General features: G+C 39.7%; 1 protein-coding gene across 1 annotated transcript; it reads right to left on the reverse strand.

Moving 5' to 3' along the window:
- Window positions 1–2,610: 2,610 nt before the first annotated feature.
- On the reverse strand, window positions 2,611–21,216 carry sfrp5 (secreted frizzled-related protein 5). The gene is made up of 3 exons (XM_066679433.1): window positions 20,373–21,216; window positions 11,894–11,971; window positions 2,611–3,822 (listed from the first exon to the last, which is right to left on the reverse strand). Exons 1-3 carry the CDS (start codon window positions 20,902–20,904, stop codon window positions 3,494–3,496), a joined length of 939 nt encoding a protein of 312 aa, XP_066535530.1. The 5' UTR covers window positions 20,905–21,216; the 3' UTR covers window positions 2,611–3,493.
- Window positions 21,217–22,752: the final 1,536 nt, after the last annotated feature.

The following is a 22,752-nucleotide window of genomic DNA, read 5'->3' on the forward strand; positions in this document are numbered from 1 at the left end:
AGTTTGAAACAGCTACTTTATTAGAATTAATGCTTTGTAGTTGATTTGACTTGTAATAGCTATTTGTCTTGTCTTCATTAGGATTTTGAAGAATTTGGAGCAGAGGTAATTGGATTCTTTTTAAAGGGCCAAAGCAAATGATCTGTAATGTGCTCTGACCAAGTTGAAGGAAAGTTTTTCATTCCAAATTGTCTCCTTCTCTTGTAAAGAATATTGATATTTGCTTTGGAACATGACTGTCTTTCTGTTGATATTTCCAAAACCACAGTTTCTTTGCAGATTTACCTAACAACAAGCATAAAAAATGCAGATTTCCCCAAATGACTATGTCACAGATAATCCACATGAGCATTTGAATGAAACTAAACACTGCATTTATTTATAAGAGTCTACCACTCTTGTAAACACAAAGGTGCTATAAAGGTTCTCTTCCTATGATGCTACAGATACAACCACTGTCGCACAGCTCCAGGTTCTTGGGCCTGTGGGTTTGACCCTCTCCTTTGGGAGATTGGTGTTTTCTGGAGTGCTCCAGTTTCCACCCATCTTTCACATTTCATTACTTTTAAGATGAATTAACAAAATTGATTTCATCCAACTCTAGGAACCACAGTTTTGATGCTTAATGTAATAATGCCTATGTTTATGATAATTATAATGTATTTCTAAATCAGAAGTTTTGTATGTTTCGTTTCTGTCTACAGACAGTTCCCATGAAGCACTTTATCTGCTAATTGCAGTTTGTGCTGGTGGGCTGGTAATTTTAGTACAGTATCTATGAAGAATATCATGAAAATCAACACAGGCACAACTCTGCAATTAACTTAAGACCAGATCCAACAACAAACATACATCTGTACAAAAGCTGCTATCTTTCAGGTGGAAGAAGTGTATTCCTCATTTACCTCGACTCACCTTGAATGTGAACATGAATGTCCTATTTTCTCAAGTACATTATAAAATGGTTATGATGTACTGGGAAAGAGAATCTCAAACGTCATTTTATTTGAAGCACATTAATGTTTTAATCATACTTTTCTGCTGGTGGGATGAGATGAACTTTGACCATTTGGGATTGTACCATTCATGATTAATATTGTATTCTTGATCATTTCACAACTGTATGATTTGTAGATATGTGGATACTTTATTAATCCCCATGGAAATTTAGCAAAGAAAGGAAATGTTGCTGTAGTGAACATGACCTTTTGGCTGTGTGAAGTGTACCAAAGGCTGTGACATTTCTGCAACCGCACACATTGAAACAGAAACACATTTTACTGTACATCATCGTTCAATATGCTGCATGACATCTGAAATTAATCTGTCTCAACATCTGCTAAAGCTTATTTTAACAAATGGTAATTTTCACAAAAAACGATTTTTGCTCATTTCACCCTAAAACTGACAACTGAGGCTTGTTGGAATAAGCTTTTACAGGCATGTACGTCGGTTTAAATCAGATGTCATGAAAGGACTTTGTCATTTAGCTTTATCACCGATGACCTTCAGCTTCTGAACAAAATGTTTAATGATGGCTGCTGAGATGAGGTGTGTTTTAAATAAATAAATGAATGAACGTCAGTAGCATGTGGGTTTGGAGTCAGTGGCAGTGCTCTGGACTGTGCGTGTTTTAGAGGCAGCAGAGAATGTGGGTGAGGTGTGATGTAAGCTCTGTGGGAGAGTTGGTGTGCGCTGATTAGCTGCGTGTTTGAATGCAAGAGTAGGACTGTGTGTGTGTGTCTGTGTGGGAGAGTCAGTATGGTCAGCAGGCTAATGAGAGGTGCAGCATCCTGCTGTGTCTGTTGGATAAGACCTCCCATAGACGACAGGGCTCTGGTGATGGAGCTTCACACCCAGTGTCCCCTGCTCTAGCCGCAGACAGAGCCTCCATCACTGCTGCATAAGAGGCCATTAGGTCAGGGCCCGGGCCAAAGCGATCTGTCCAGCTACTGCAGTTTTCACAAGCTTCTGTTCTGCCACTGAGAGACGACAGATGGACTGTCTTTTCTAATTGTGCCGATTCAGCCCTCTGAGGCTAATTGCCCGTTTCAAAATAGCCCCCGGTTCATTTAAGGCATGTCAGATGTTATCTGACTACTCCTTGTTTTATCAGCGCCTTCATCTAGTGATTGGTTAATGCAGCAATATTTTGGCAACAAATCTAAGGAAAAAATTAGGCACGGAAAGGAGAAATGTCCTAGGTCAACAGGATGGGTGGTGTTAAACATTGTGTGGTGCTAAAGCATTAAAAGAATTTCTCTTGCCCTCTTTTAATTGTAAAACTTGTATTGTGATGTATTGTGTAGATAAAGTTTCAAATCATACTCAGCCTCTGCCGCCCCAACAGCACCAGCAGCTGATTTGAATGTGTCATTCTTATATTCCAAATATTAATTAATATTATATATTCTGAAATAATGACCCCTTTTAAGGGCTGAATAGAGGTTTGAGGAATAAAGTGATGGAAATACAAAAAAAATACACACAAATTCAACAAGCCACAGTACTGGAAAAAGAAATTAAGACTTAAATTATATTCCCTCTTAATTACTACTGATTCATTGATGACAATTGTTGCATAATGATTTCATCATTTATTTCAGAATCCAGATGATATGCCTGCCAGATTTTTATTTTTTCATATTATAGAAGTATATTTGAAGCAATTGGTAATAATGTCATTTAAAAAAAAAAAAAAAAAAAAAAAAAAACAGTTTCATAGTTTAAAGAAGAAATAAACAAGAATGAAAGATGTCAGCGATCTCACCAGCCAAACTAGTTGAGTCCAGAGTCAGTGTCCAGCTGACTGGTGAGAGACGCTGTCTTGGGGGCAGGGACATGGTCCAGGTGCTTCTCACAGTTCAACTGACCAAAAATCAGGGACAACTGCATCCAGTTATCCGGCTTTCTCCACGATGTGGACCACACCACACAAAGGTTTTCATAACCATAATCTTATCTACATAGTACAAGGTGTAGCATGTCTCTCTGTAGCTACAAACAAAACACAGCAGGAAAGCTAGCTGGCACTGTGTTTTCAGAGTGAATACTCAGTTTTTAAGATCAAATATATACTTACTGATTGTTTTCCCTCACTCTGCTATTATCACAATAAGCTCCACATGGCTTGGACATTTTCTCTCCTGATATTTCTGTGCCACCTTTTATGGGAGCCAGTTACCAAACTAAATTTGGCATTTCCCATAGGACAGTTTCTTTGGGCGTGATATTGTAGTTTTGTTCTAATAGTAATGAGATGGTTTCTCTAAAACGTGTATGAATGTACTGATTGCGTGATAAAGGATTCACTTAGCAAATATATATTTACATACACACAGTGAACAATAAAGAAGAGATACACATTGCTGAAGTATCAGACCATTAGCAAATGAAGGATTCCCAAAGGCAGATTTTGAATAAAAACCTGGATGTGTTTAACTGTAGAAAGGGTTTGGAGGTGTCTGAAGCAGCTGACTCAGGTGGTCCTTGGTCACTGGAAGACGCTGTGGTAAGTTGGGCACTGAAGGGACTTCATGAGTTTGACGGCATATTTAAGCTCCTTGCTCTTCTTGTCCCACTTGTGGATGGACATGAGCAGTAATTGGTGCTCCACCTTGCGGCCCATGATGAGGAAGCTGCTCGTGAGGTGGTCCAGTTGGGAACAAGGGCAGTTTGCTCCATTCTTAATGTAGAGCGTCATCTTCTTCAGGTCCTTTTTGCGGAGGAGGCCCATCTTCAGGACCTTCTTTTTCTTTTGGGCTGCAATGAGCTTGCGGTCACCTCTCTCCTTTTTCACTTCTTTAAACTTCATCTTGAGAACTGGAGGAGAGATGAAATGATTAGTTCTCTTACGTTAAAGGCATCTGACAGATGTTCTTATCAAGAGCAACGTTTCTCACAGGTAAGTTAATGCAGTGTTAGGAGACTCAATGTTTATACAGGGCTCTAGAAAAAAAATAAAAAATCCAATAGTCACCTGATTCACACCTGGGGTCATTGCAGAGACTGGCAGTCTCCTTTTTTTCATATTTGTTTACTTTTAGACTCTTAAATGAATGTTTCTGTGGTTGTTAGTCGATTTTACACAGCTTAATGTGAACATGGGCATTGAAAGGTGGTAATAATTTGGGAATCCTTGCCCAAGGCAGGAACTGACTCCAAGTCTGTGGAGGTTGGGAGTGTTACTCATTCATTTACCAACCTCTGTCTTAAAGGTTATTCCCTTAGTCAGAAGAAGTGCCACATATCAACAGGAAAAAGGACCGGTTTGTGTGTATATGACCTGTCACTCATCGTTACACATTGTAAAACTGGGGAAATCCTCCTGCTACTTCTGGGGCTCCGTTTGTCACACTGTTGCTTCTATTAATTTGGGCCAGCTCAAGCTGCAAGGCTTTTCACAACAGCGCACAGGAAGAGCCTGTGTATTCCTATTCACTGGAATAGTTTACACCTCCCCAGAGGAGCATCATTTTAACTGTGGACGGCACTAATTGCAGTCATCCGGGAGAGGATGGAGAGACGAATGGAAAGTTTCATAGACAGATGTGAAGCACCCCTTTAGTGGCCCTAGTGCATCCCCACCTCATTCCCTCTGCTCAATAGAGCCTCCAGGTCTGCCAAAGAAAACCATAAAGACATTAAATGTCTTCTGTGGAGTTTTATAAATGTTCACGTTGATGCACAGTCATGCAATTAATGATAAATATTTAATCATGTCAGATAAACATGCCTCCATGTCTGTATATTTCATTTTTAACATTAAAAGGGGAATTCCACAACGTTTTTCAAATTTTAGCATACATTTTTTTAGCATACAAAATGCCATTCAGAGTGGTTTAATGTGAAATGCAATAAGAATGGAAATTAGTCACAGTACTGGATCCAAATATCTGCTTTAAAGCTCCATCACAGTTTTATTACACTGTGATTATTTGGCCTGCTGCCTTTTTTTAAATAGTGACTATTCTGGCCTGAAATACATGTTTAAAATACAGAAAGGTACACATTATATAGGGCAAAATAATATGAAAATACCAGCATTTCCTCGCATTTAGTACATTGTTTTGGTGCAGGAGCCACATGTTGCTGCTGGTGCTGGTCGATGATGAACCAGTGCATGCATACAGGCAATAAAAGATGCATGAAATTCAATTTGACAGTCCACATTGATGTCACATGCCCACGACTCAGATATGTATCCCATCTAGGACCACATATGAAGGTGACTCAGATCTGAGTTTCATATTTCAGAGATGGGATTTAATATGTCCACACAGCCCTGAAAAAAAAGGATCTGTTCCCTATTACGGCAAAAAACAAAAAAAAAGAAAAAACAAATTTCAGTCACTTCATCCTGGTGTCATTGTAACCTAAGATACAGTAATATTCATTATTATACCTAACAGATTTACCCACGTGAAAATGCCTGACTTGACAGAATGGACTGTGGCCACAAACATTTTTTGAGAATATTTTTACTGTGGATTTCTTAATATCATTTTTATGTCATGTTTTATCTCCTGCTTTATTAACAAACATGGTTGCATGCCGTACGGATGCATACGTATCATGCATCAGAGAACATTTATGTGGATTCACCCAGGCACTAATACATTTACAGATCAGCTCGCTGAGAGGTTTGGCAACAGCGTAAATCTTATTTCGACAAGCAAAGTTTTGGCCAAAATCATAAGCAGGAGAGAATGCAAACAACGGAAAAGAAAACGACATGATTAAAAAAAATATAACAAAAAAAAAAATTCAAATAAAGAGCACATGCTGCAGCTCCCACACAGACAGGGGGTGGGCAGAGGAGTTCTCAGGCAGTGGACAGAACAGAGCTGGACCATCTGTGTGGCACAGTGATTATTCACAGTAAACAGAAACCACTAGCCACACCAGAGATTCTACACAAACACACACACAGTCTATAAGACAGAGCTTCTAAATGTTACTGTACATAGAATTGTCAAAAATAATTTGTTCAGATAAACACAGATCTGAATATCGTACTAACAGGATTACTAAACTAAATTTCTTTCCATCTCCGCTTACCAGTGGCATATCATACCCCTTTTCTACAAACGAACAGATTCCTGGGGTCTTATCGAAATGTGCCTGAAATCCTTTGGTAGAGTTACCACAAGCATCAAGCACCTCAGCACCATTCCGACCTTCTCCTAAAAGCCATATTGGAAAAAGCCTGATTTTGGCTCCTTTTCTTTTGCCAGTGGTTCCCAGTTTTTTTCTTCAGTGCCCCACTTTTGCCCCATGAGCCTCACACTCCAGCTCTGAGGTGCAGAAATGAGCGGAAGAGCCAGGAAAGTGTGTGTCCACGCACAGGAACTCGTACAGGGGGAATTACTTTTTAACTGTCTGGGTGGGCCTTGGTCCTGTTTGGGTGGGCCAGGTCCACCCGTTGCTATGCCCCTGCCCCCCACCCAGACACAGCGCTAGCAGTGCTTAAACATGCCTCATTCATTTGCCCCTTGCAACAGCTCCAGACCACCCCCCGGGGGCATGCCCACCACTTTGGGATCACTGCTTTTAAACGATAAGGAGCCACATAAAAAGCCCACTTCTGCCCTAAACCTACAAGGTACAAATCTGAAACTTCAGGATCTTTGTTCACCAAACTATGAGCTATAAATGACCATAGATATGTCTCTAGTAGGTGTGAGTGTTGTTGTTGTTGTGTATACACTGAGCAATCACTGGATTATGAATACCTACCATGTATCTACACTCATTGTCCATTTCATCAGCACCACTGGCCATAGATGAGCACTTTTAGATCTACAATTACAGGCTGTAGTCCTCCTGTTTCTCTGCACACTTTATTTTATAATACATCACCACCATATTGGTGTCACTGCAGTACTGAGCATGATCTATAACCAAAGTTAGTGATGCACGATATATTGGCGGCCGATATATTATTTGCCGATATGTGGATTTTTTTAGTTACAGTTATTGGTCTGATATTGGAATTTTAGCTGATTTTACAATCGATAACTTGGCGCCTTTTTGTGCTTGCGCATATGCACTGACGCCTGTAAATTGCCTGCAGTGTGTTTTTCAGTTTCTGCAGAGAACAGTCTCTGGAATTAAATTTCTCCATGGTGAAATCTAATTTAAAATTAATTCATTACTGAAACACGATGATAAACGATTACAAACACTTGTTCAAACTCTCTCTCCCTCGCTCACTCACAGCCGCTTTATGCCATACTTTCCCTCGCTCTTCAAAACAAACCCGGTGCTGCACTAATTAACGCCCCTGTAGAAACCATTCATGCGGAACCAGCTGTAAAACTTTGATAAATGTATAAATGAACTACACCTAATAAACTTAAAGGATAAAATTAAAAAGTACAGAAATGTACACATACTGAAGAAAAGGCTTGTCCTATGACAACAAAAAAATTGTTTTGCTTTAATTACAAAAATGTAAAATTATCTGTTATCGATATCAACTACTCCAAGGTGCTAATTATGGATTATGATATCGGCCCAAGAAATTCAAATGCCTAATCCAAATTGTACCTGCTCTGTGGGGGTCCTGACCACTTAAGAGCAGGGTGAAATGGTGATAAGAAAATATGCAGGGAAAGGGGTGGACTACACGTTGTGGAACTGATGAAATGGACAGTGAGTGTATAAACAAGATAGGGGTTCCTAATCCAGTGATCGTAGAGTGTAATCTCAGTAGTAATGAAAAACCTGTTAACTGTATTATGTTTTTTAAAGTACCTTTCTCAGATATTATATTGAGGGTATTTACTGAATAGTGTACATAATTATTTAGGAAATGGTTAAGAGTTCTTAATGCTGTGTAAGAAGCCCTGAGTTCTGATTTTTGTACTCGCCCATACGCCCTAATGCTTGGTGAGTTTAAGTTGGCCTGGTCAGCGTCGTGATGACAAGCTGAACCCACATTATAAACAAGAATTGCTCTAAATTGCAGGCGGTAGGTCTGAGGGGTAGATGAATGCAGGTAGAGAGAGGTATTCACCTTGAGCTAAAACAGATCTCATTTTTTAAGGGAATTTGACAGAATATAGAAAAGGTGCTAACACAGAAAATCTTGGTTAGAGTTTATCAGTAATAAAAATAAATAATATATAATAAATAAATAAAAAACCTGCTACTGCAGCTTTTCAGCAGTGTAACTAGGCAAAACTGATGCTGAAGTCAGTGAAGTATTATTACTTAATAATTATTACTATATTATTACTTTCTGTCCATTAAACACTGAGTTCCAAGAGTAGGCATGTGTCTGCAGATTGCTATGCGTCATTTGGCACATACAGTTGTTGATGTGCTTGTTTGAGGGCATAACTTTGCAATTGCTATAAAATAAATAAAAAAAAAAAACAAGACAGAAAGAACATAAAGTACTGAGTCTTGACAGTATTCCCATTTTTCTGGTGGTCCTCAGCCAATAAAACTATTAAAAAGAAATTCATTTTGGAGAGCACATTAAAGCTCTTGGAAAACAAATGAGAGACGAGCTAGGGTGAGCAAATGACTAATGCACTACATGAACCTATGTATATTTATACTGAAGTCATTCTTGGCAATCTGACAGTTATACCTCTGTACAGTGCATACTGCTGTGATCATCTCTGGATTCTGTTCAGGGCTGAAGACTGTCTGCTCCACAGCACAGAGCAATGCCTTAATGAAAATAACATTTGTCTTATGCTTTCACATGTCACTGTAAAGTTGGTCACTTTATTAGATTTTGTATGCACTGTAGATTTTAATCTGAACCTCAGTCTAAATGTTTTATATCATTTTTTAAAATTTTCTGCTTCAAAAAAAAAACAAAAAAAACATTGGATCTGATGACTTACAAATGAATGTTTTTAAATTGCGCTTTTTTAACAACTGAAGTTGTTGCAAAGCAGCTTTAGAGAATTAATTTCAGAGACAGGGACTTATATGGGCTGCCTACATTAAGAGATTTGGACCGGAATGATTAACTTTTTTGGCCGAGAGATCAATAGTTTAGGTAATTATTAAATGCTTCAGAGTTTTTTTTTTTTTTAAGTTTTAATTTCACCAATTCAGTGGTCTTGTTTTCAATTAAAATCATCTAAAGATCAAGACAGACCTATTTCCTTTGCTCAGTAAGCCTTGCACTATGTTTCCAGTTCATTATTCTTGGTCGTACTTGATAAGATTCCATTTTAAACAGTTGCTTTCCTATAACTTTCCATCAAAAATATAGTGACTTTTGATCATCTTTCATTGTTGTAATCATGCACTAACAGGAACCCCTCCCCTTAGACCCTCAGAGGGAAACCAATCAGCTACCCTGTTTTAAATAGAAGCACATCAGTATATAGAAGCAAAATGCATTGTGATTTTCTTTCAATTCATGTTGACTCTAAGCTGAACTGTGCTGTAAATCTCTAATAGCTTTCTTAACCACAAACACATTTAAAAACTGTACTACTCTGTACTACTGTAGGCGATAATTGGCCATGGAAGTGCTCAGGGGTGGTTTTGGCTGTGCATTCTGTGACATTTAGAATCCAGTCATGCATGCTGACTAACATTCTGTTCCATCTTAAAGCGACACTGAGAGTGACCCCGTTTCTGAAAAAAGAAACATCTTTTTTTCCCCCTCCTCTGTGGCTGCATGAGCATCTGTGATAGAATACTAGCCACACTGTCCGAAAATTTCTAGACACCACTTTTAATGATTTATTTCAGTCACTGGCAAGGTAAACACAAGGCTGTCAAAGGTATTTCATTTTGCACACGTTGCCAAAAGAGCAAGACTCTCTGAAGCAGCCTCATATGACCCTGAGGCCACCATGCACAATGACCACCTCTGGCTAGAGGGGAATAAAGACCTATAAGATAACAGGCTGTTATTGCAGCAAAAGGGGTACACATTCACTGTTGATAAACTTGATATCTCACAAAACACTGTTTAGGATGGATTGTCTGACTAAAGTACTCACTGCTTTTCTTTATCAGTAATCCTTTCCAAAATTAGGCAAAATTAAACAAACCAAACCAAAAAGTAAATAAATAAATAAATAAAAAGATTCTAATGCTGTTTAGTGACCATAATTTTAGTTGTGGCCTTGAGTGTTTAAATACGGGACAGAGCTTTAAATCAAGTTCTAAGTGTGCTGGCGCTCTGGCGTGTACAGAAGCACTGAAGCGCTAAATGTTATTGCCTTGTGGTAACTGGATGTAGCACTGTGTAGAAGTTTAAATTTCCTCAACGTTCAAGTGAATCAAGCAGACCACACACTTTACTGTGAAACATTACTCTGTTAGATTACAGCATACAGAAAACCAGTGAGTGGCACTGGAGAAAAGTACAATTTTGCCACACAGGAGGAAAGACTTCACAGAGCATTTTTAATTGGGTTTATTGTGAAAGAGCTGATTAAAGGCTCAGAAACAGCTGAATTATTGTAGTCGTGGGCAAATGTTTCTGAAACAGGATTGCACGCTCTTCTAATTTCTGCGAGAACAGTCCGTCCTCCCACTCAACACACTGGTGAGGGTAATTTGTCATACTTAAAGGTGACTACATATAAAGGAGGCGTCTACATCCAAGTGAAACACACTTCACAGCCAAAGACAACTCAGGGATGAATGAAGCAGCTTTATTTTATAATGTTCTGCTCTCTTTAGGGTTGATCATGCCAGTGGCTTTTGGGTTTGTAGGACCCCCCGCCCACCCCACCGCTCTTACAAATTCTAAGAACTCACTATGAGACATTTTAGAAGCTGAGGATACACTGCTATAATCCACAATTCAGATAAATATCATTCATAAATATTGATGGACTGAAATGATGTAATACCGTATTATATATGTACAATGTGTCCTGTAATGTAGGGCTGAATACTTTAATAATAAAAAAAAACTATTTGTTATTATTCTAATATTCTTACATTTTCACAGTGATTAAACTGTAATAATTTTCTGTAAATGAATATCAAGTATTGTTATTGTGGCCAAGATTATCTTGCTGAAACTTGAACTTTGTGAGTAAACCTAAGGGTTTGTTTTTTCATTTTGATTTTGTCATGTATACATCATATGAATGTTTGTTTGCTTTTGAATGGCCCAACTCATCTATGAGCTGTTCCCAAGCTCTAAGTTTGTTTCATTCATTCATTGTCTGTGCCCACATATCCAGTTCAGGGTCACGGTGGGTCCGGAGCCTACCCAGAATTACTGGGCGCATGGCAGGGACACACCCTGGAGGGGGCGCCAGTCGTTCACGGGTTGGCACATACTCACACATCCATTTACACACTCACACCTAGAGACACTTTTGTGTATCCAATCCATCTACCTACACCTACGTGTGTTTTTGGACTATGGGAGGACACGGGGAGAACACTCCTCACAGATAGTCACCTGGAGCGGGACTTGAACCCACAACCTCCAGGTCCCTGGAGCTGTGTGACTGGGACATTTGAACTTTGCAATCTTTCTAATTGTAAGTTTGAGTAAAGCTGTTTAAATTGTTTTAGAAAAAAAAATAGCTGCTATTTTCTACACTGACAGTTCACTTATAGCTGGAGAAAAATACATCATTCCTGATTTTCTCAGAGCTGATGGTCTCAGCATGATTTTTCTCTTCCCACGCAGCAGAATTCACCATTCCGTTTTGAATGCCGCCGGATCACATGCTTTGTTTCATCACTTTAGAGAAATGACTTAAGCAGACGAGTGAGTGTTGTCATTTTCCTAACCAGCGCTTATCAATACGGCATTCCACTACTATGTGCTGTTCCCACTAGTATCTAATCAGTGCTTCCACTGCTTAGGCCTGATTACTGCATGTTTGTTTATGTGTGTTTGTGTGTGAATGTGTGTGTGTGCGTGTGCAGTGATACTTACCAAAGTCACTGGCACAGAAGTGTTCCATTATTGTGTCAGCCTTCAACTCGTTGTCACAAGGTGGACATGTTTTGGAAGCTGCCAGGAAACAACAAGACAACAAGAACAACATAGAAAATGTGATTATTTGACATCTGCGGTGTCTTGATTGCTCTGTTTAGAATCAGAATCAATTTGTTTTGGCCAAGTGTGCTACAGACAGGAATTGTCCTCTGGGAGTACACAGTGCAACATACTGAAATCACTAGACAGATACATAGCATATGTACAATATTAAAAAAAAATGTATCATTTGAATGAATAAAATAAAAAGGATGAAATTAGACAAAAGTAGATTTGAGATCCTGGTGAAAGGAGTCAAAGATGGACAGGGGACCACTCCATATCAGGTATTATTAGGGTGGTATATCATTCTCAGTGTTGCAGTGACACTAATGTAGTAGTGGTGTGTTGTGCCGGTACAAGTGGATCAGATACATCTATTATACTGCTGTTTTTAGACACTTTCTTTGCTTTGTACACACTATTAAACACATCTGTCTTGTAGATATGTTAATCTTGCTCTAGTCCTTCATTACTTAGTTACTGGACGCCACCCACAGGACACTGTTGGCCAAATGTTTTTGGAAGGTGGACTAATCTCAGTCGGCAGTAACATTGAGGGTTTTTTAAAAAACTCCAGCTGTGAGATTCAGTCACAACTGTACAATGCCACTAACCCCACGTAAGTGTCACTGCAGCACTGAGAATGCAACAGATGAACTACAATCTGTAATCGTACATAAGTGCTCCTCTGTATACCGTGAAACTGAGAGAATGGACAAGTGAGTGTAGAAGCAAGGTCATTTTTAATGTATTGATTAATCAGTGTGAATTTGATGGGCCTTAGCAGCGTAAAATAAACTATTATTCCCAGTATATTACACTGTGATGGTTTAGTCGGATCGGGTTTGCACTAATCCTTTGTCTTTATTTGACTGTGTTGCAGGCCTGACAGAAGGCTCGGTCTTGTAAGACACAGCTGGAGAGAGACAGAGGCCTACAGTAATGCTCAGTGAAGCACTAAGCACTTTGTAAGCACTTTGTAAATTCCGTCTTGTCAGATGCTATTTTCTGCAGGGAGGATATGCCGAGCAGGACTCTGCTGCAGTGTTTGCATTGCAATTAAGGTGATGAAAATGTTTGAATTTAGATATCTGTATATTTTTAAGTGACAAGACATGGCAAAAATCTCCTGCTGAAAAGTGCCCCAGGTTAGAGACGAGTTATTTTGGAAGAGTTAAGTGATACACTTTCACGGCTGGTGGGCCGTCATCCTCAAAACAGTTTAACAAATCGCCTCTGTCCAAAGAAAACTGTATACCCCTTATTTTAATTTTCTACATGGTTTCAAGGCATGCAACATACCATACCACAATAGATTGACCAGTAGTGACACACTCATACATTGTTTTTTTTTTTAGTTGTCTATTTTATTTTCAGATAGTGACAAAATAGAAGCTGTTGTCTTTATTAGGCCTCAGGTAACTGCACACATTTTCCAGAGTTTTAAAATCATATGACCATGTTCTGTGTTTGAAATCTATCTGTTTAACTTAATATTATTTTGCTAACAGAGGCTACTGTAACTTGCTGGCAGTTTCACAGTTTTCCCTGAGTGAGTATGCATTCTAATGGAGTGTAATGTGTGCAGAGAGCAGGGGAGGCGTACCACTCACACAGAGGCTAAAGGCCAGTGCTAATGGTGCTTAATCCATAGCTTTCAGAGTAATGAGTGCGACCACTTCTAGCAACGGGATGTTTGATTTCCTCACTGTGAAGGGAAAGCCGTGCACTTCCGCTTAGTTCACAAAGACAAGCAGATCCTGACAAGTCTTTGTGGCTATAAACACTTGGCTGAAGACTTTCCACAAAAAAAGGTACTTTGTTCCAGGCCATTGGTGTGAAAGTGGTGCTCTGCCAAATCTATAATGTTGTACTAGATGGACCTGCCAGAGTCGAAGGGCTCAAGCTGAGCTAATGCAAAGAGGCACTGGTCTGCTCCCCTACTATAGCCAGAGCCTGTCAGCACAGGCTTGTGCTTTAATAGGTTTTAACAAAAGGTTGACCAAAATATATTTAGCCTCATCTCAGGTCAGGGTAGAGAAACAGGCTTTAGTCGTTATGGGAAAATATTTCATATTTTCATGGTTAAATGCAAAAATAAATACATTTAAAAAAATAAATAAATAAAAGGTGTTATTTCCTGTAAATAAATAAGGCACCATATCAACAAGGGCCCATTTTGCAGTCCAAATTATGACGTGTGATGTGTCAGGTTTCTGGTGTGTCCAACTAAATTAAGTACAAGGCCACAGAGTTATTTCATGCGCGTTTAAGAGAGCCACAGAGAGGGCGGTGTTAGCCCAATGACTGGTGATGTCACACATTGAAAAGAGGTGGGGAAAAACACAACACAAGCGCAGTAGAACACTGTTGTGAGTTTGGGTTGACAGCTGGACAGCTATGCTTTTAAAATGTAGAGTCTGTCTTATTTCGCTTATTTTCAAAAATTTCTGTTCCTCCAGCACCAGTCGAAATTTGCTCTCTCAGAAATAAGCTGTTATCATCAAAAAGTTAAAACCTCAGCACTGTCGGATAGTGCATAACCTGTGCCGTAATGCACTGTTGGGCTGTGCTGAAGCTTTTCTTATAATAAAGAAATATTATTATAAGAAGAGGCGATATTTTAAACGTAAAAGACGCTACCAAAGTTCATACTGTGCCCTCTGCTGGATCCCTGTATTCCTGGACCTAGTGTAAGCACTAACAAACTTCTAAATTATTTGACTCTCTCTCTGCTGTGTGCTCTTTCCTCAAGCTGTTTCCTTTATTGCAGTATCACTGCAATGGTTTGCACACTCCATTTGTGGCCTTTTAGGTCCTCTCTCACCTCGTTGATCTCCTAAACAGAGAGGTTTGGAGCTATGCATGATGTGGCTAGTGAGGATTTGGAAGAGTTACCCTTTAAAACGGCTAAAAACTCAAATACTTTTTCCTATGGGCTTTTCTGGATGAACAATCCAAGATCACTTGTAACATACGTCTGGCAAAGGGCTGGAAGTATGGAGGAGTCCATACTTATTTTCACACTACACTTGCTTGTGCATGAATGTGATATTGTTTTTTGCCCCTCACAATATCTGTAAGCCTTTGCTCCAGCTAAAACTGCAAACAGCTGGTGGTGACCTGTTAAGTGTCCAGCCTGAATCCCTTGTCCAGTTTAAAAAGCAAGGGTCAGTGTTTATCACCCCAGTCACAAGCACAACCTCAGTGAAAGATAATGAGCAAGGTCAGAGTTCAGTGGGCTTCAGTGCGGGGTCTGCGGGGAATTGGACCCTCATTTTTGAATGCTGGGAGAGGTGCTGTTGAATTATCTGCAAATTATTATTATTATTATTTTTTTTACATCTGAGGAGGTGATAAATGCCTATTAGAGGGAGGGCAAGAAGTATGAGGGTTTTCTTTCCCATAATAATGTGTGAAATTTCTATAAATTGTTAGAAATATATATTTCTTATATGTATTAATTTTTTTTATTTAAATGAGTTCGCCAGCTAATTTAAATGTTATATATTGTTAATGTCTGCACAAAACCTTTTTTTCTGAGAGAGATTTATATATATATACATATATATATAAAAAAATTTTTTCCTGAAGCAAGCTCCATGGTTATATTCCTGTTTTTATATTTTGATTCCTACAACGGAGCTGAAATGATTTGGACCCACAGACAATTTCCCGTCCATTCTCTGAGAATATGTCTTTAGCCAGTGGGTCAAGGATGTAACGGTCTGCCCATGACCCATTTTCCGAGTGTGTGTTCTTGGTACCCATCTCTAACTCGGCCTGAGAATCACACTCGAAGCTGTAAAGTCTTATTTGAGCTGCGGAGTAATTTATTCACTTTTTCAGGGTGTTTTACTGGCAGACTGCCGTCGTGAAGCCGAGCCAAAGCATGTGTCTGAAGAGCAAGCAGTGGGAATTCTGCAAACTGACTTTCTCTGTGCATTGTGGATTTACTGATTGACTCACAGTAGTAGACTGACAGCAGTTATCCACAGCAGAGTACTTCGCTAGCCTGTTTTCTTACAGATGTTAAAAAAACTGAGTATATCTCTTAAGATGTTATCACATAAGGCACATGTGCCAGGTTAATGTTATACTCCCTATAAGCTCTAGGCCTTGAGGTCTGTAATCTAGTAACTACTAAGGGAAGTTTCATTACATGTAGAAAAACGTTTATAGACACCCTTTATAGCACTTTAACATCCACGCCACACATATTCCACACAGCATATTGCACATCAGCCTAAGGTCATAATGCTCACTGCCAAACATGTGCTAGAAAGAGAATAAGCTCTCGAAAATCTCTCAAAGCAGAGGTCTTTGAGTTAGCAGACGTTTGGTAACGTCTTAAAATGACATGATACAGAATAACCTTGTCTATTTCTCTTGCTTAATTTTGAATACAGTTAAATGAACCCCTTGATTACCTCTAAAACCTCATTTAAAACAAGTTTTGAATCAAATACATAAGCATTCACCGCTGCTGTCTCTGTGACACATCTCGGCTGAAATATGAAACCTGATGTAATAAGCTCTGGTGGTGCATCACAAGCTGAGCCTTAGCTGAAAATTGTAGCCTGCCGACTGTGTACTGGGCCTTCGCCTGAGGGCTAGTGAGCAGTGAGCCATGAGGATGTTCTGGAGAAGGATGAGGAATGGAGACTAATTTGAGGACTGTCACTGTGTGTGTCGCCAGGGCACAGTGCGGTTTGTTGGTCTGATTTCTTCTGTCAAACTTCAGCCAAAAGTCTTCACTTAAGACATGGCATCCTTCTGGGCCTTTATGGTTTTTGTCTGATCTGTGTTCCCCAGTGAGTTTATACATGGATGAAGAGGAGGGTCCCCCCCTCAACCAATTCTGTTCCAGAGGACATCATTTTTGGCTTATTTGGACAACTGAAGTTATGCGCAGTACCACACATGCCATAAAACATTACTACGCTCCAAATGAAACGCGGCATGTGATTTATTTCACAAATCCCAACACATTTGTTTTAATGCGCACAGTGTACAGGCAGGGGCTAGGCTTAAATATCTCCCCTGGGTGACTTCCCAAGGGTTCCTAAAAACACAGCACTTCTGCATTCACTAGAATCCTATAAATAATGTATTTTACATGTTCTTAAAAAAGATAAAAAGTGTTCTTCATGGTCTGTTCTGATGTCTTCCCAGAGTACTTGTGGCTTCCATCAACCAAAGGAATTAGCTGAGTGCTCTACAATACAGGACAGCTACTGAAAGTAATAGCAGGCACAACCACATAGGCTACATATTATTTGGCTGTTGTTTTGAAGGGATCATGCTTGTGATCCTACCCTCGTAAAAAAGGATGAAGCCATAGACGAATCACACTCTGTTCTCTTTTGTTTTTTTATATATAAAGTTAAATGGTCACAAATACAAAATAAGGAACATTTATTAATTGAATGTAATGCAGGTGTGATTTATACAAAGTAAACATGGATAAGTTCCACTGAAATTATGTCAAAAAAATTCACAATGTCCAGTTCCTCCTGGGTGATGATATAGGACAGAAAGCCTAAAATAATGTCCCATAATACGGGCCACATTTATTTATTTATTTATTTATATCAGTATAATGAGTAAACATTGTACAGTGAAGGTTTTTAGTAACTGTCTGTTAAAATGCGCAGAGCCGTGTTCTTAGTGATAGCAAAACGTTTGCATATGACTGTACGTGTATTTTTTTCAGCGACTGTAACCCCTCGTCTTTGCTACCACTGCTGAGAAAAGAAAAGAAAATCAGTTACTCAACCGATGGTAAATTGATGACTCAGCTTTAACAGTGGGTCACTTTTGTTACTGAGTCAGTTTGGCTTTAGATTTGAGAGAACAAGGCTCATGGCTCACTTTTGAAAAATGCTCTTCTGTTAGAGTAATTAATGTCTGAAGAAAGCCCACCACTTTGCTCCCCCACTTTAGAAATGACATTTACCAGAATGTATCCATCATTTAGCCATGGTGGCCTCTAGACACCAGCTCAGGAACAAGAATACTGGCTGTGAACTGGTCTCTGTGGACTTCACCTTAGACCACAAAAGAAAAAGAAATTCCAGTGCTTCCCTGAGGCTGCTGTTCAGCGTGTTCTCTGGAGCTGCTATTCTGTAGACCGCTGCAAGCTATCCACAACTTATTTCTAATTTATATATCCTTAAACAGGCTTTATCTACAGAGGCCACAGGCAGAACATTTTACTTGTTTGGAGCATTATTTATTGAAGATATCCACATAATTATTTTGAAACAAATATAATTTTCTGCAAAAGGAAGGAGACACTATTACTAGACACAAGGGGTTCCTACTAGTGAATCATTTCAAAAATAATTTGGACATTTTGAATATAGTAACTAGACTTAAGGTGCAACTTTGTAAGTTACAATGTTTTTTATTTATTTTTTGGCAAATTTACTTATCATGCAAATGACTGTTCACCTGTTCCCAATCTTTATGCACTCTGACTAAAAGAGATGTACACATGAGCATTTGGCTGCTCTCCAGCTGAATATATTACTCAGTTCTGCTAGTTTCCACATTAATACACAAACTTGCAGTATCATGCAATTGCAGAATGACTACAGATTTCGACCATGTCTCTTAGACTCTTAGATTTACACTGGTGCTACAGCACGAACTGACACTCATGCTGGATGACTCAGTTATGGTTATATGGTCAGTATCTCTGGGAGTTGTGCACAGTATGTAAGTGAGTTTAGTATTTCTGGAGTAAAGGAATGATAAGCTAGAAATACACATTTTTTTTTTGCTCTTGACTTTATTCAGCCATTGCAGACAAGTGAATTAAACACATTTGACCAGATCTTTCATTAGCAATCATTCTATAAACAGGTCATTTTAATGCACAGTTAAACTGCCAAAGTTTGGTGGAACTGCAGTTACGTTAATCTCAGAGCTTATCTGTGGGAACACTGGAACTTAAATCAAAAGGTAATCAAGAAGATATCAACACTGCCCTAAATTAACGTACATGATCATTTATATCTCATTGATATCTTATTTTTTTCTTTATAAAATTGTAATTTTCTTTATATTAATTTATTTTTGAACAATGTGCACACTTCAATTTGGTTTCCCGTTCTTTCAATTTGTGGAGGTGGAACAGGACTACTTTTTGTTATACTGGAATGTCCCCTTGTTTAGTATTCAGTATACTAAACACTTGGCGTAATGCAGCTCTTGAAGACAGAAAGAAACGCTGATTCAGAGTGCCTCTGTCCCAACAAAAGAGAAGAATGCAGCGTGCATGTCTTTCATTTTGGCTGATTCCTTCTTTTCTTTGTCTTGTCTGCACATTATCTAAACACTGTCCCAAGAAGAGCACACTTCTGAAAACTTCCCATGGCCGTGTACTCCTGTCTCCATTCTTTTCCATCTTCAATGGCGCTAACTAATGTAGGGCCATCTACACTAATTAGTGATCTGCAGTAATTGGCTCGCTGGCTAATTGGCTACCTAACTGCCAGATTAAACAAAAGGAGAGAAAGGCCAGACACAACAGGAATTGCTCCTTCACATTCCAAATGAGATTTCTCTTTCAGATAGTGAAAGCTCTGAGTGCGTATTGTCTCTAAGGGTACAGTGAATTCCCTCACTTCACTTTCTCAAGACACTCACTGCTCACAAATACGACAGAGAAGAATGAGCATGAAGATGGGAGTGTGTTTTTAGTCTATAAAGGCAAATATGACCAAATATTTTATTTATCCACATATTAGAACACTTAAAATAGTGATATTCTTCTGTATAACAACAGGAAAACTATTAGCACGTATTGCTTAAGAGAATATTCCATGATGGTGTATTATGCAAGTTTGAAGTTATTTGCATAATCAATATATTTTAGTGTTTTTTATTTATTTATTTAGATTTACTCACAACAAATGTTAACTAAGTTTCTGAGCGATGTTCTAGTTTTCTATGGAATATTATCTCTGTATTTAATGTAGTCATATTTTTGTCAATAGTTGGATAGATAATTTTTGTGTGACTTTATGAGAATTTTTGGTACTGTAATGAAATAATGTTATGGATATGGTCTTGGAATTTTTAAAGCAGGCATTGACAGGCCATTGATTTTTCCCTGAGTTTTCCCTTAATTTTGTGGGTATACATGAATCACGCATAGCCTTATAAGCTTCTTCATATTTCTACATTAAGAGACGTATGGAAAACTATGCAAAATAAACAAGTTTGGAAAGTTATAACAACTTGAATTGCGATGCATCACTTTTTAAGAATTAAATCATATCTGTAAATATGACAGAATTTTGGATTAAATGTAAAGGGAAACATTGTAAAACTCTGGCCTCAAAACCAGTTCCATAGGTCCTACCTGGGGTCTGGGTGGCATGGTTGCTGGAGAACTGAATGGGGATGCAGAGGTCATTATCGATGGGAAACTTTTCGCACTGGAGCATGTCTGGCCAGGGAAAGCCGTACGTCGCCATGACCGGAGAGCAGCTGTCCCTCACGGCCTCGCAGAGCGACCGGCAGGGGTAGATGGGCCTGTCCAGGCAGACTGGAGCGAACAGAGAGCAGAGGAACACCTGAGTGTCTGCGTGGCAGCGCTTGGCAACCAGAGGCACCCAGCTGCCAGCTTGCTGTAGCACCTCAGGCATGGTCTCGTGGTCCAGCAGGTTGGGCAACCGCATCTTTTTGTATCCCACAGTGTAGCAAAGGCGTAGTTCAGTTGGAATGTCTACACACTGTGGCTGCCTGGCATAGAAGCGGCCATTCTGAAAGTTGTCGGACTGCCAGCTGTAATAGTCGTACTCCTCAGCTGAGGAGACCAAGCTGATAAAGAAAAGTCCTAGTGCCAAGGTTAGCAACCTGGCACCACACACACGCAGCTTCTGTCGGGCCATGCTCCTGGACGAAGGGAGGGAGAGGAGTGGTGGGAAAAAAAATAAAACCAAACAGCAGAACCAACTTTAATCCTTTCTTCTTGGTTAAAAATAGAAATAGGAGATGGGAAAGCAAGGAGAATATTGGTGAATGGCTTGCAATATGCTCCTCCTTGTTTCTTGTTGAGTGTAGTCCTGTTAATCGTCCACTCTAGGAGGCTGCTGACCTTCAGTGCTTCAGGTGGCTTTTGGAGCTCTAACTGCTGTGCTCTTTTCTAGTCTGACTGAGGTGCACTTGGAATATATGAAGGAGTGGATTGCTGGCCTTACCAGCCCCCCTAGCAAAGTTGCAAGTCCACTCCACCTCCCACAGGCTTCTCCTGTCCTCCTTTAGCCCCGCCCCCCACCACAACTACAGCCAACTGCTGAGCAGTAGGCGGCACCCTGGCCTGCACTGACAAAGTCTGGACACTCCTACAGACACACACACACACATTTATTCTTGCCTTGCTTTTCAGGTTTCAATTTGCGAGGAAGTAAAGCATGTGGAGAGAGAGAAGTGCTTTCTTGGAGTATTGAGATTCAGCACAGCTACAGGTGGTCAGGACATTTGGCCACGCTGTTTGAGATATGCTAATGTCCGGCATGGATGTGAATGGAGTCAGGCTTTCTCTCTGTCGCCTTCTATCAGCTGCCGTCACACACACGGGGGCCCTGCCTTCACTCTGTAAGCAATGGGCGGCGGGGGGTCTTGCTGCAAAACTGCAGCTTACTCCAACTACCCTTTAGGAGGTTTTAATATCAGCCGTACTTCTGGACCTCACACCACATCTGCCTTATTTCCTTAGCTTCTGTTTAGTGTACAAGCCTTGACCACTGGGCTTTTTTCAAATGCTGTCCACTGATTGGCCCAATCTCTTAAACACTGTAAAATACTGCTTTGGACAAGCTTTTTTCACAAAATAGCATTGTTTTCACTGTCATACATGCGATAAAGGAGAACAGTGAATCAGGGGGTCATTCATAATGCACAAAGCCGTCTGCGATTCCCTTGCTACTGAGTTTGTCGTCTTGGCTGCTGCGATTGTTGTAGCGGTAATGTTGTAATGTAGTTGTGTAATGTTTGATTATGATCATGGGCCTGATTAAGAGATGTTTGTGTATTTCTCTGGATAAACAGATAGCGCTCGAGACACAGCAGACGTACAGTGTCACTGGTGAAAAAAAGAAATGCAGCTAGGTGACACAAGTCCGAAAAAATTTAGAGCCAAGTCTGAAGATGCCAAGGTACACTGGAGCAAGTCTTTAATAATGGGCATTATTGTTGTCTGCACAGATATCTTTTCAGTTGCAGCAGGACAGTAAATAAAGTGATAAGAGCATATGGATTGGCATTACAACATTACACTGAGGTTTACTGACAGCTGCAGGTTATCTGTCTAGTTTAGAGACATGTGGAGACTGACAGGTTCTCTTACAAAATGCCTCCATGGTTCATTGCTGAACAAGTTAATAAAAGTGAGCTCCTCCACCACATGCTGCTCTGAGTGGAAGGGAATAGTGTTTTGCCAGCAGTGCTTTTAGAGGCTCTGCTCTAGTCCTGCTCTCTCTCTCTCTCTCTCTCTCTCTCTCTCTCTCTCTCTCTCTCTCTCTCTCTCTCTCTCTCTCTCTCTCACTCACTCACAAGGAAACACACTCTTCTGCCCAGATTGTGTCAGAGACTCAGTGAAAAGTGTCCTCAACCTTTGCCCCCTAAAAAATCAATAACTGGGGCAGCAGTTATAAATGAGTCTTATTCCATCTCAGTGAGTATAAGGAATGTTATCAGGGCAAATATTTAGATGAGTTTATTGTCAGTCCATGAGGTAT

Source organism: Hoplias malabaricus, chromosome 8 (assembly GCF_029633855.1).
Source record: "Hoplias malabaricus isolate fHopMal1 chromosome 8, fHopMal1.hap1, whole genome shotgun sequence".
Classification (NCBI taxonomy): Eukaryota; Metazoa; Chordata; class Actinopteri; order Characiformes; family Erythrinidae; genus Hoplias; species Hoplias malabaricus.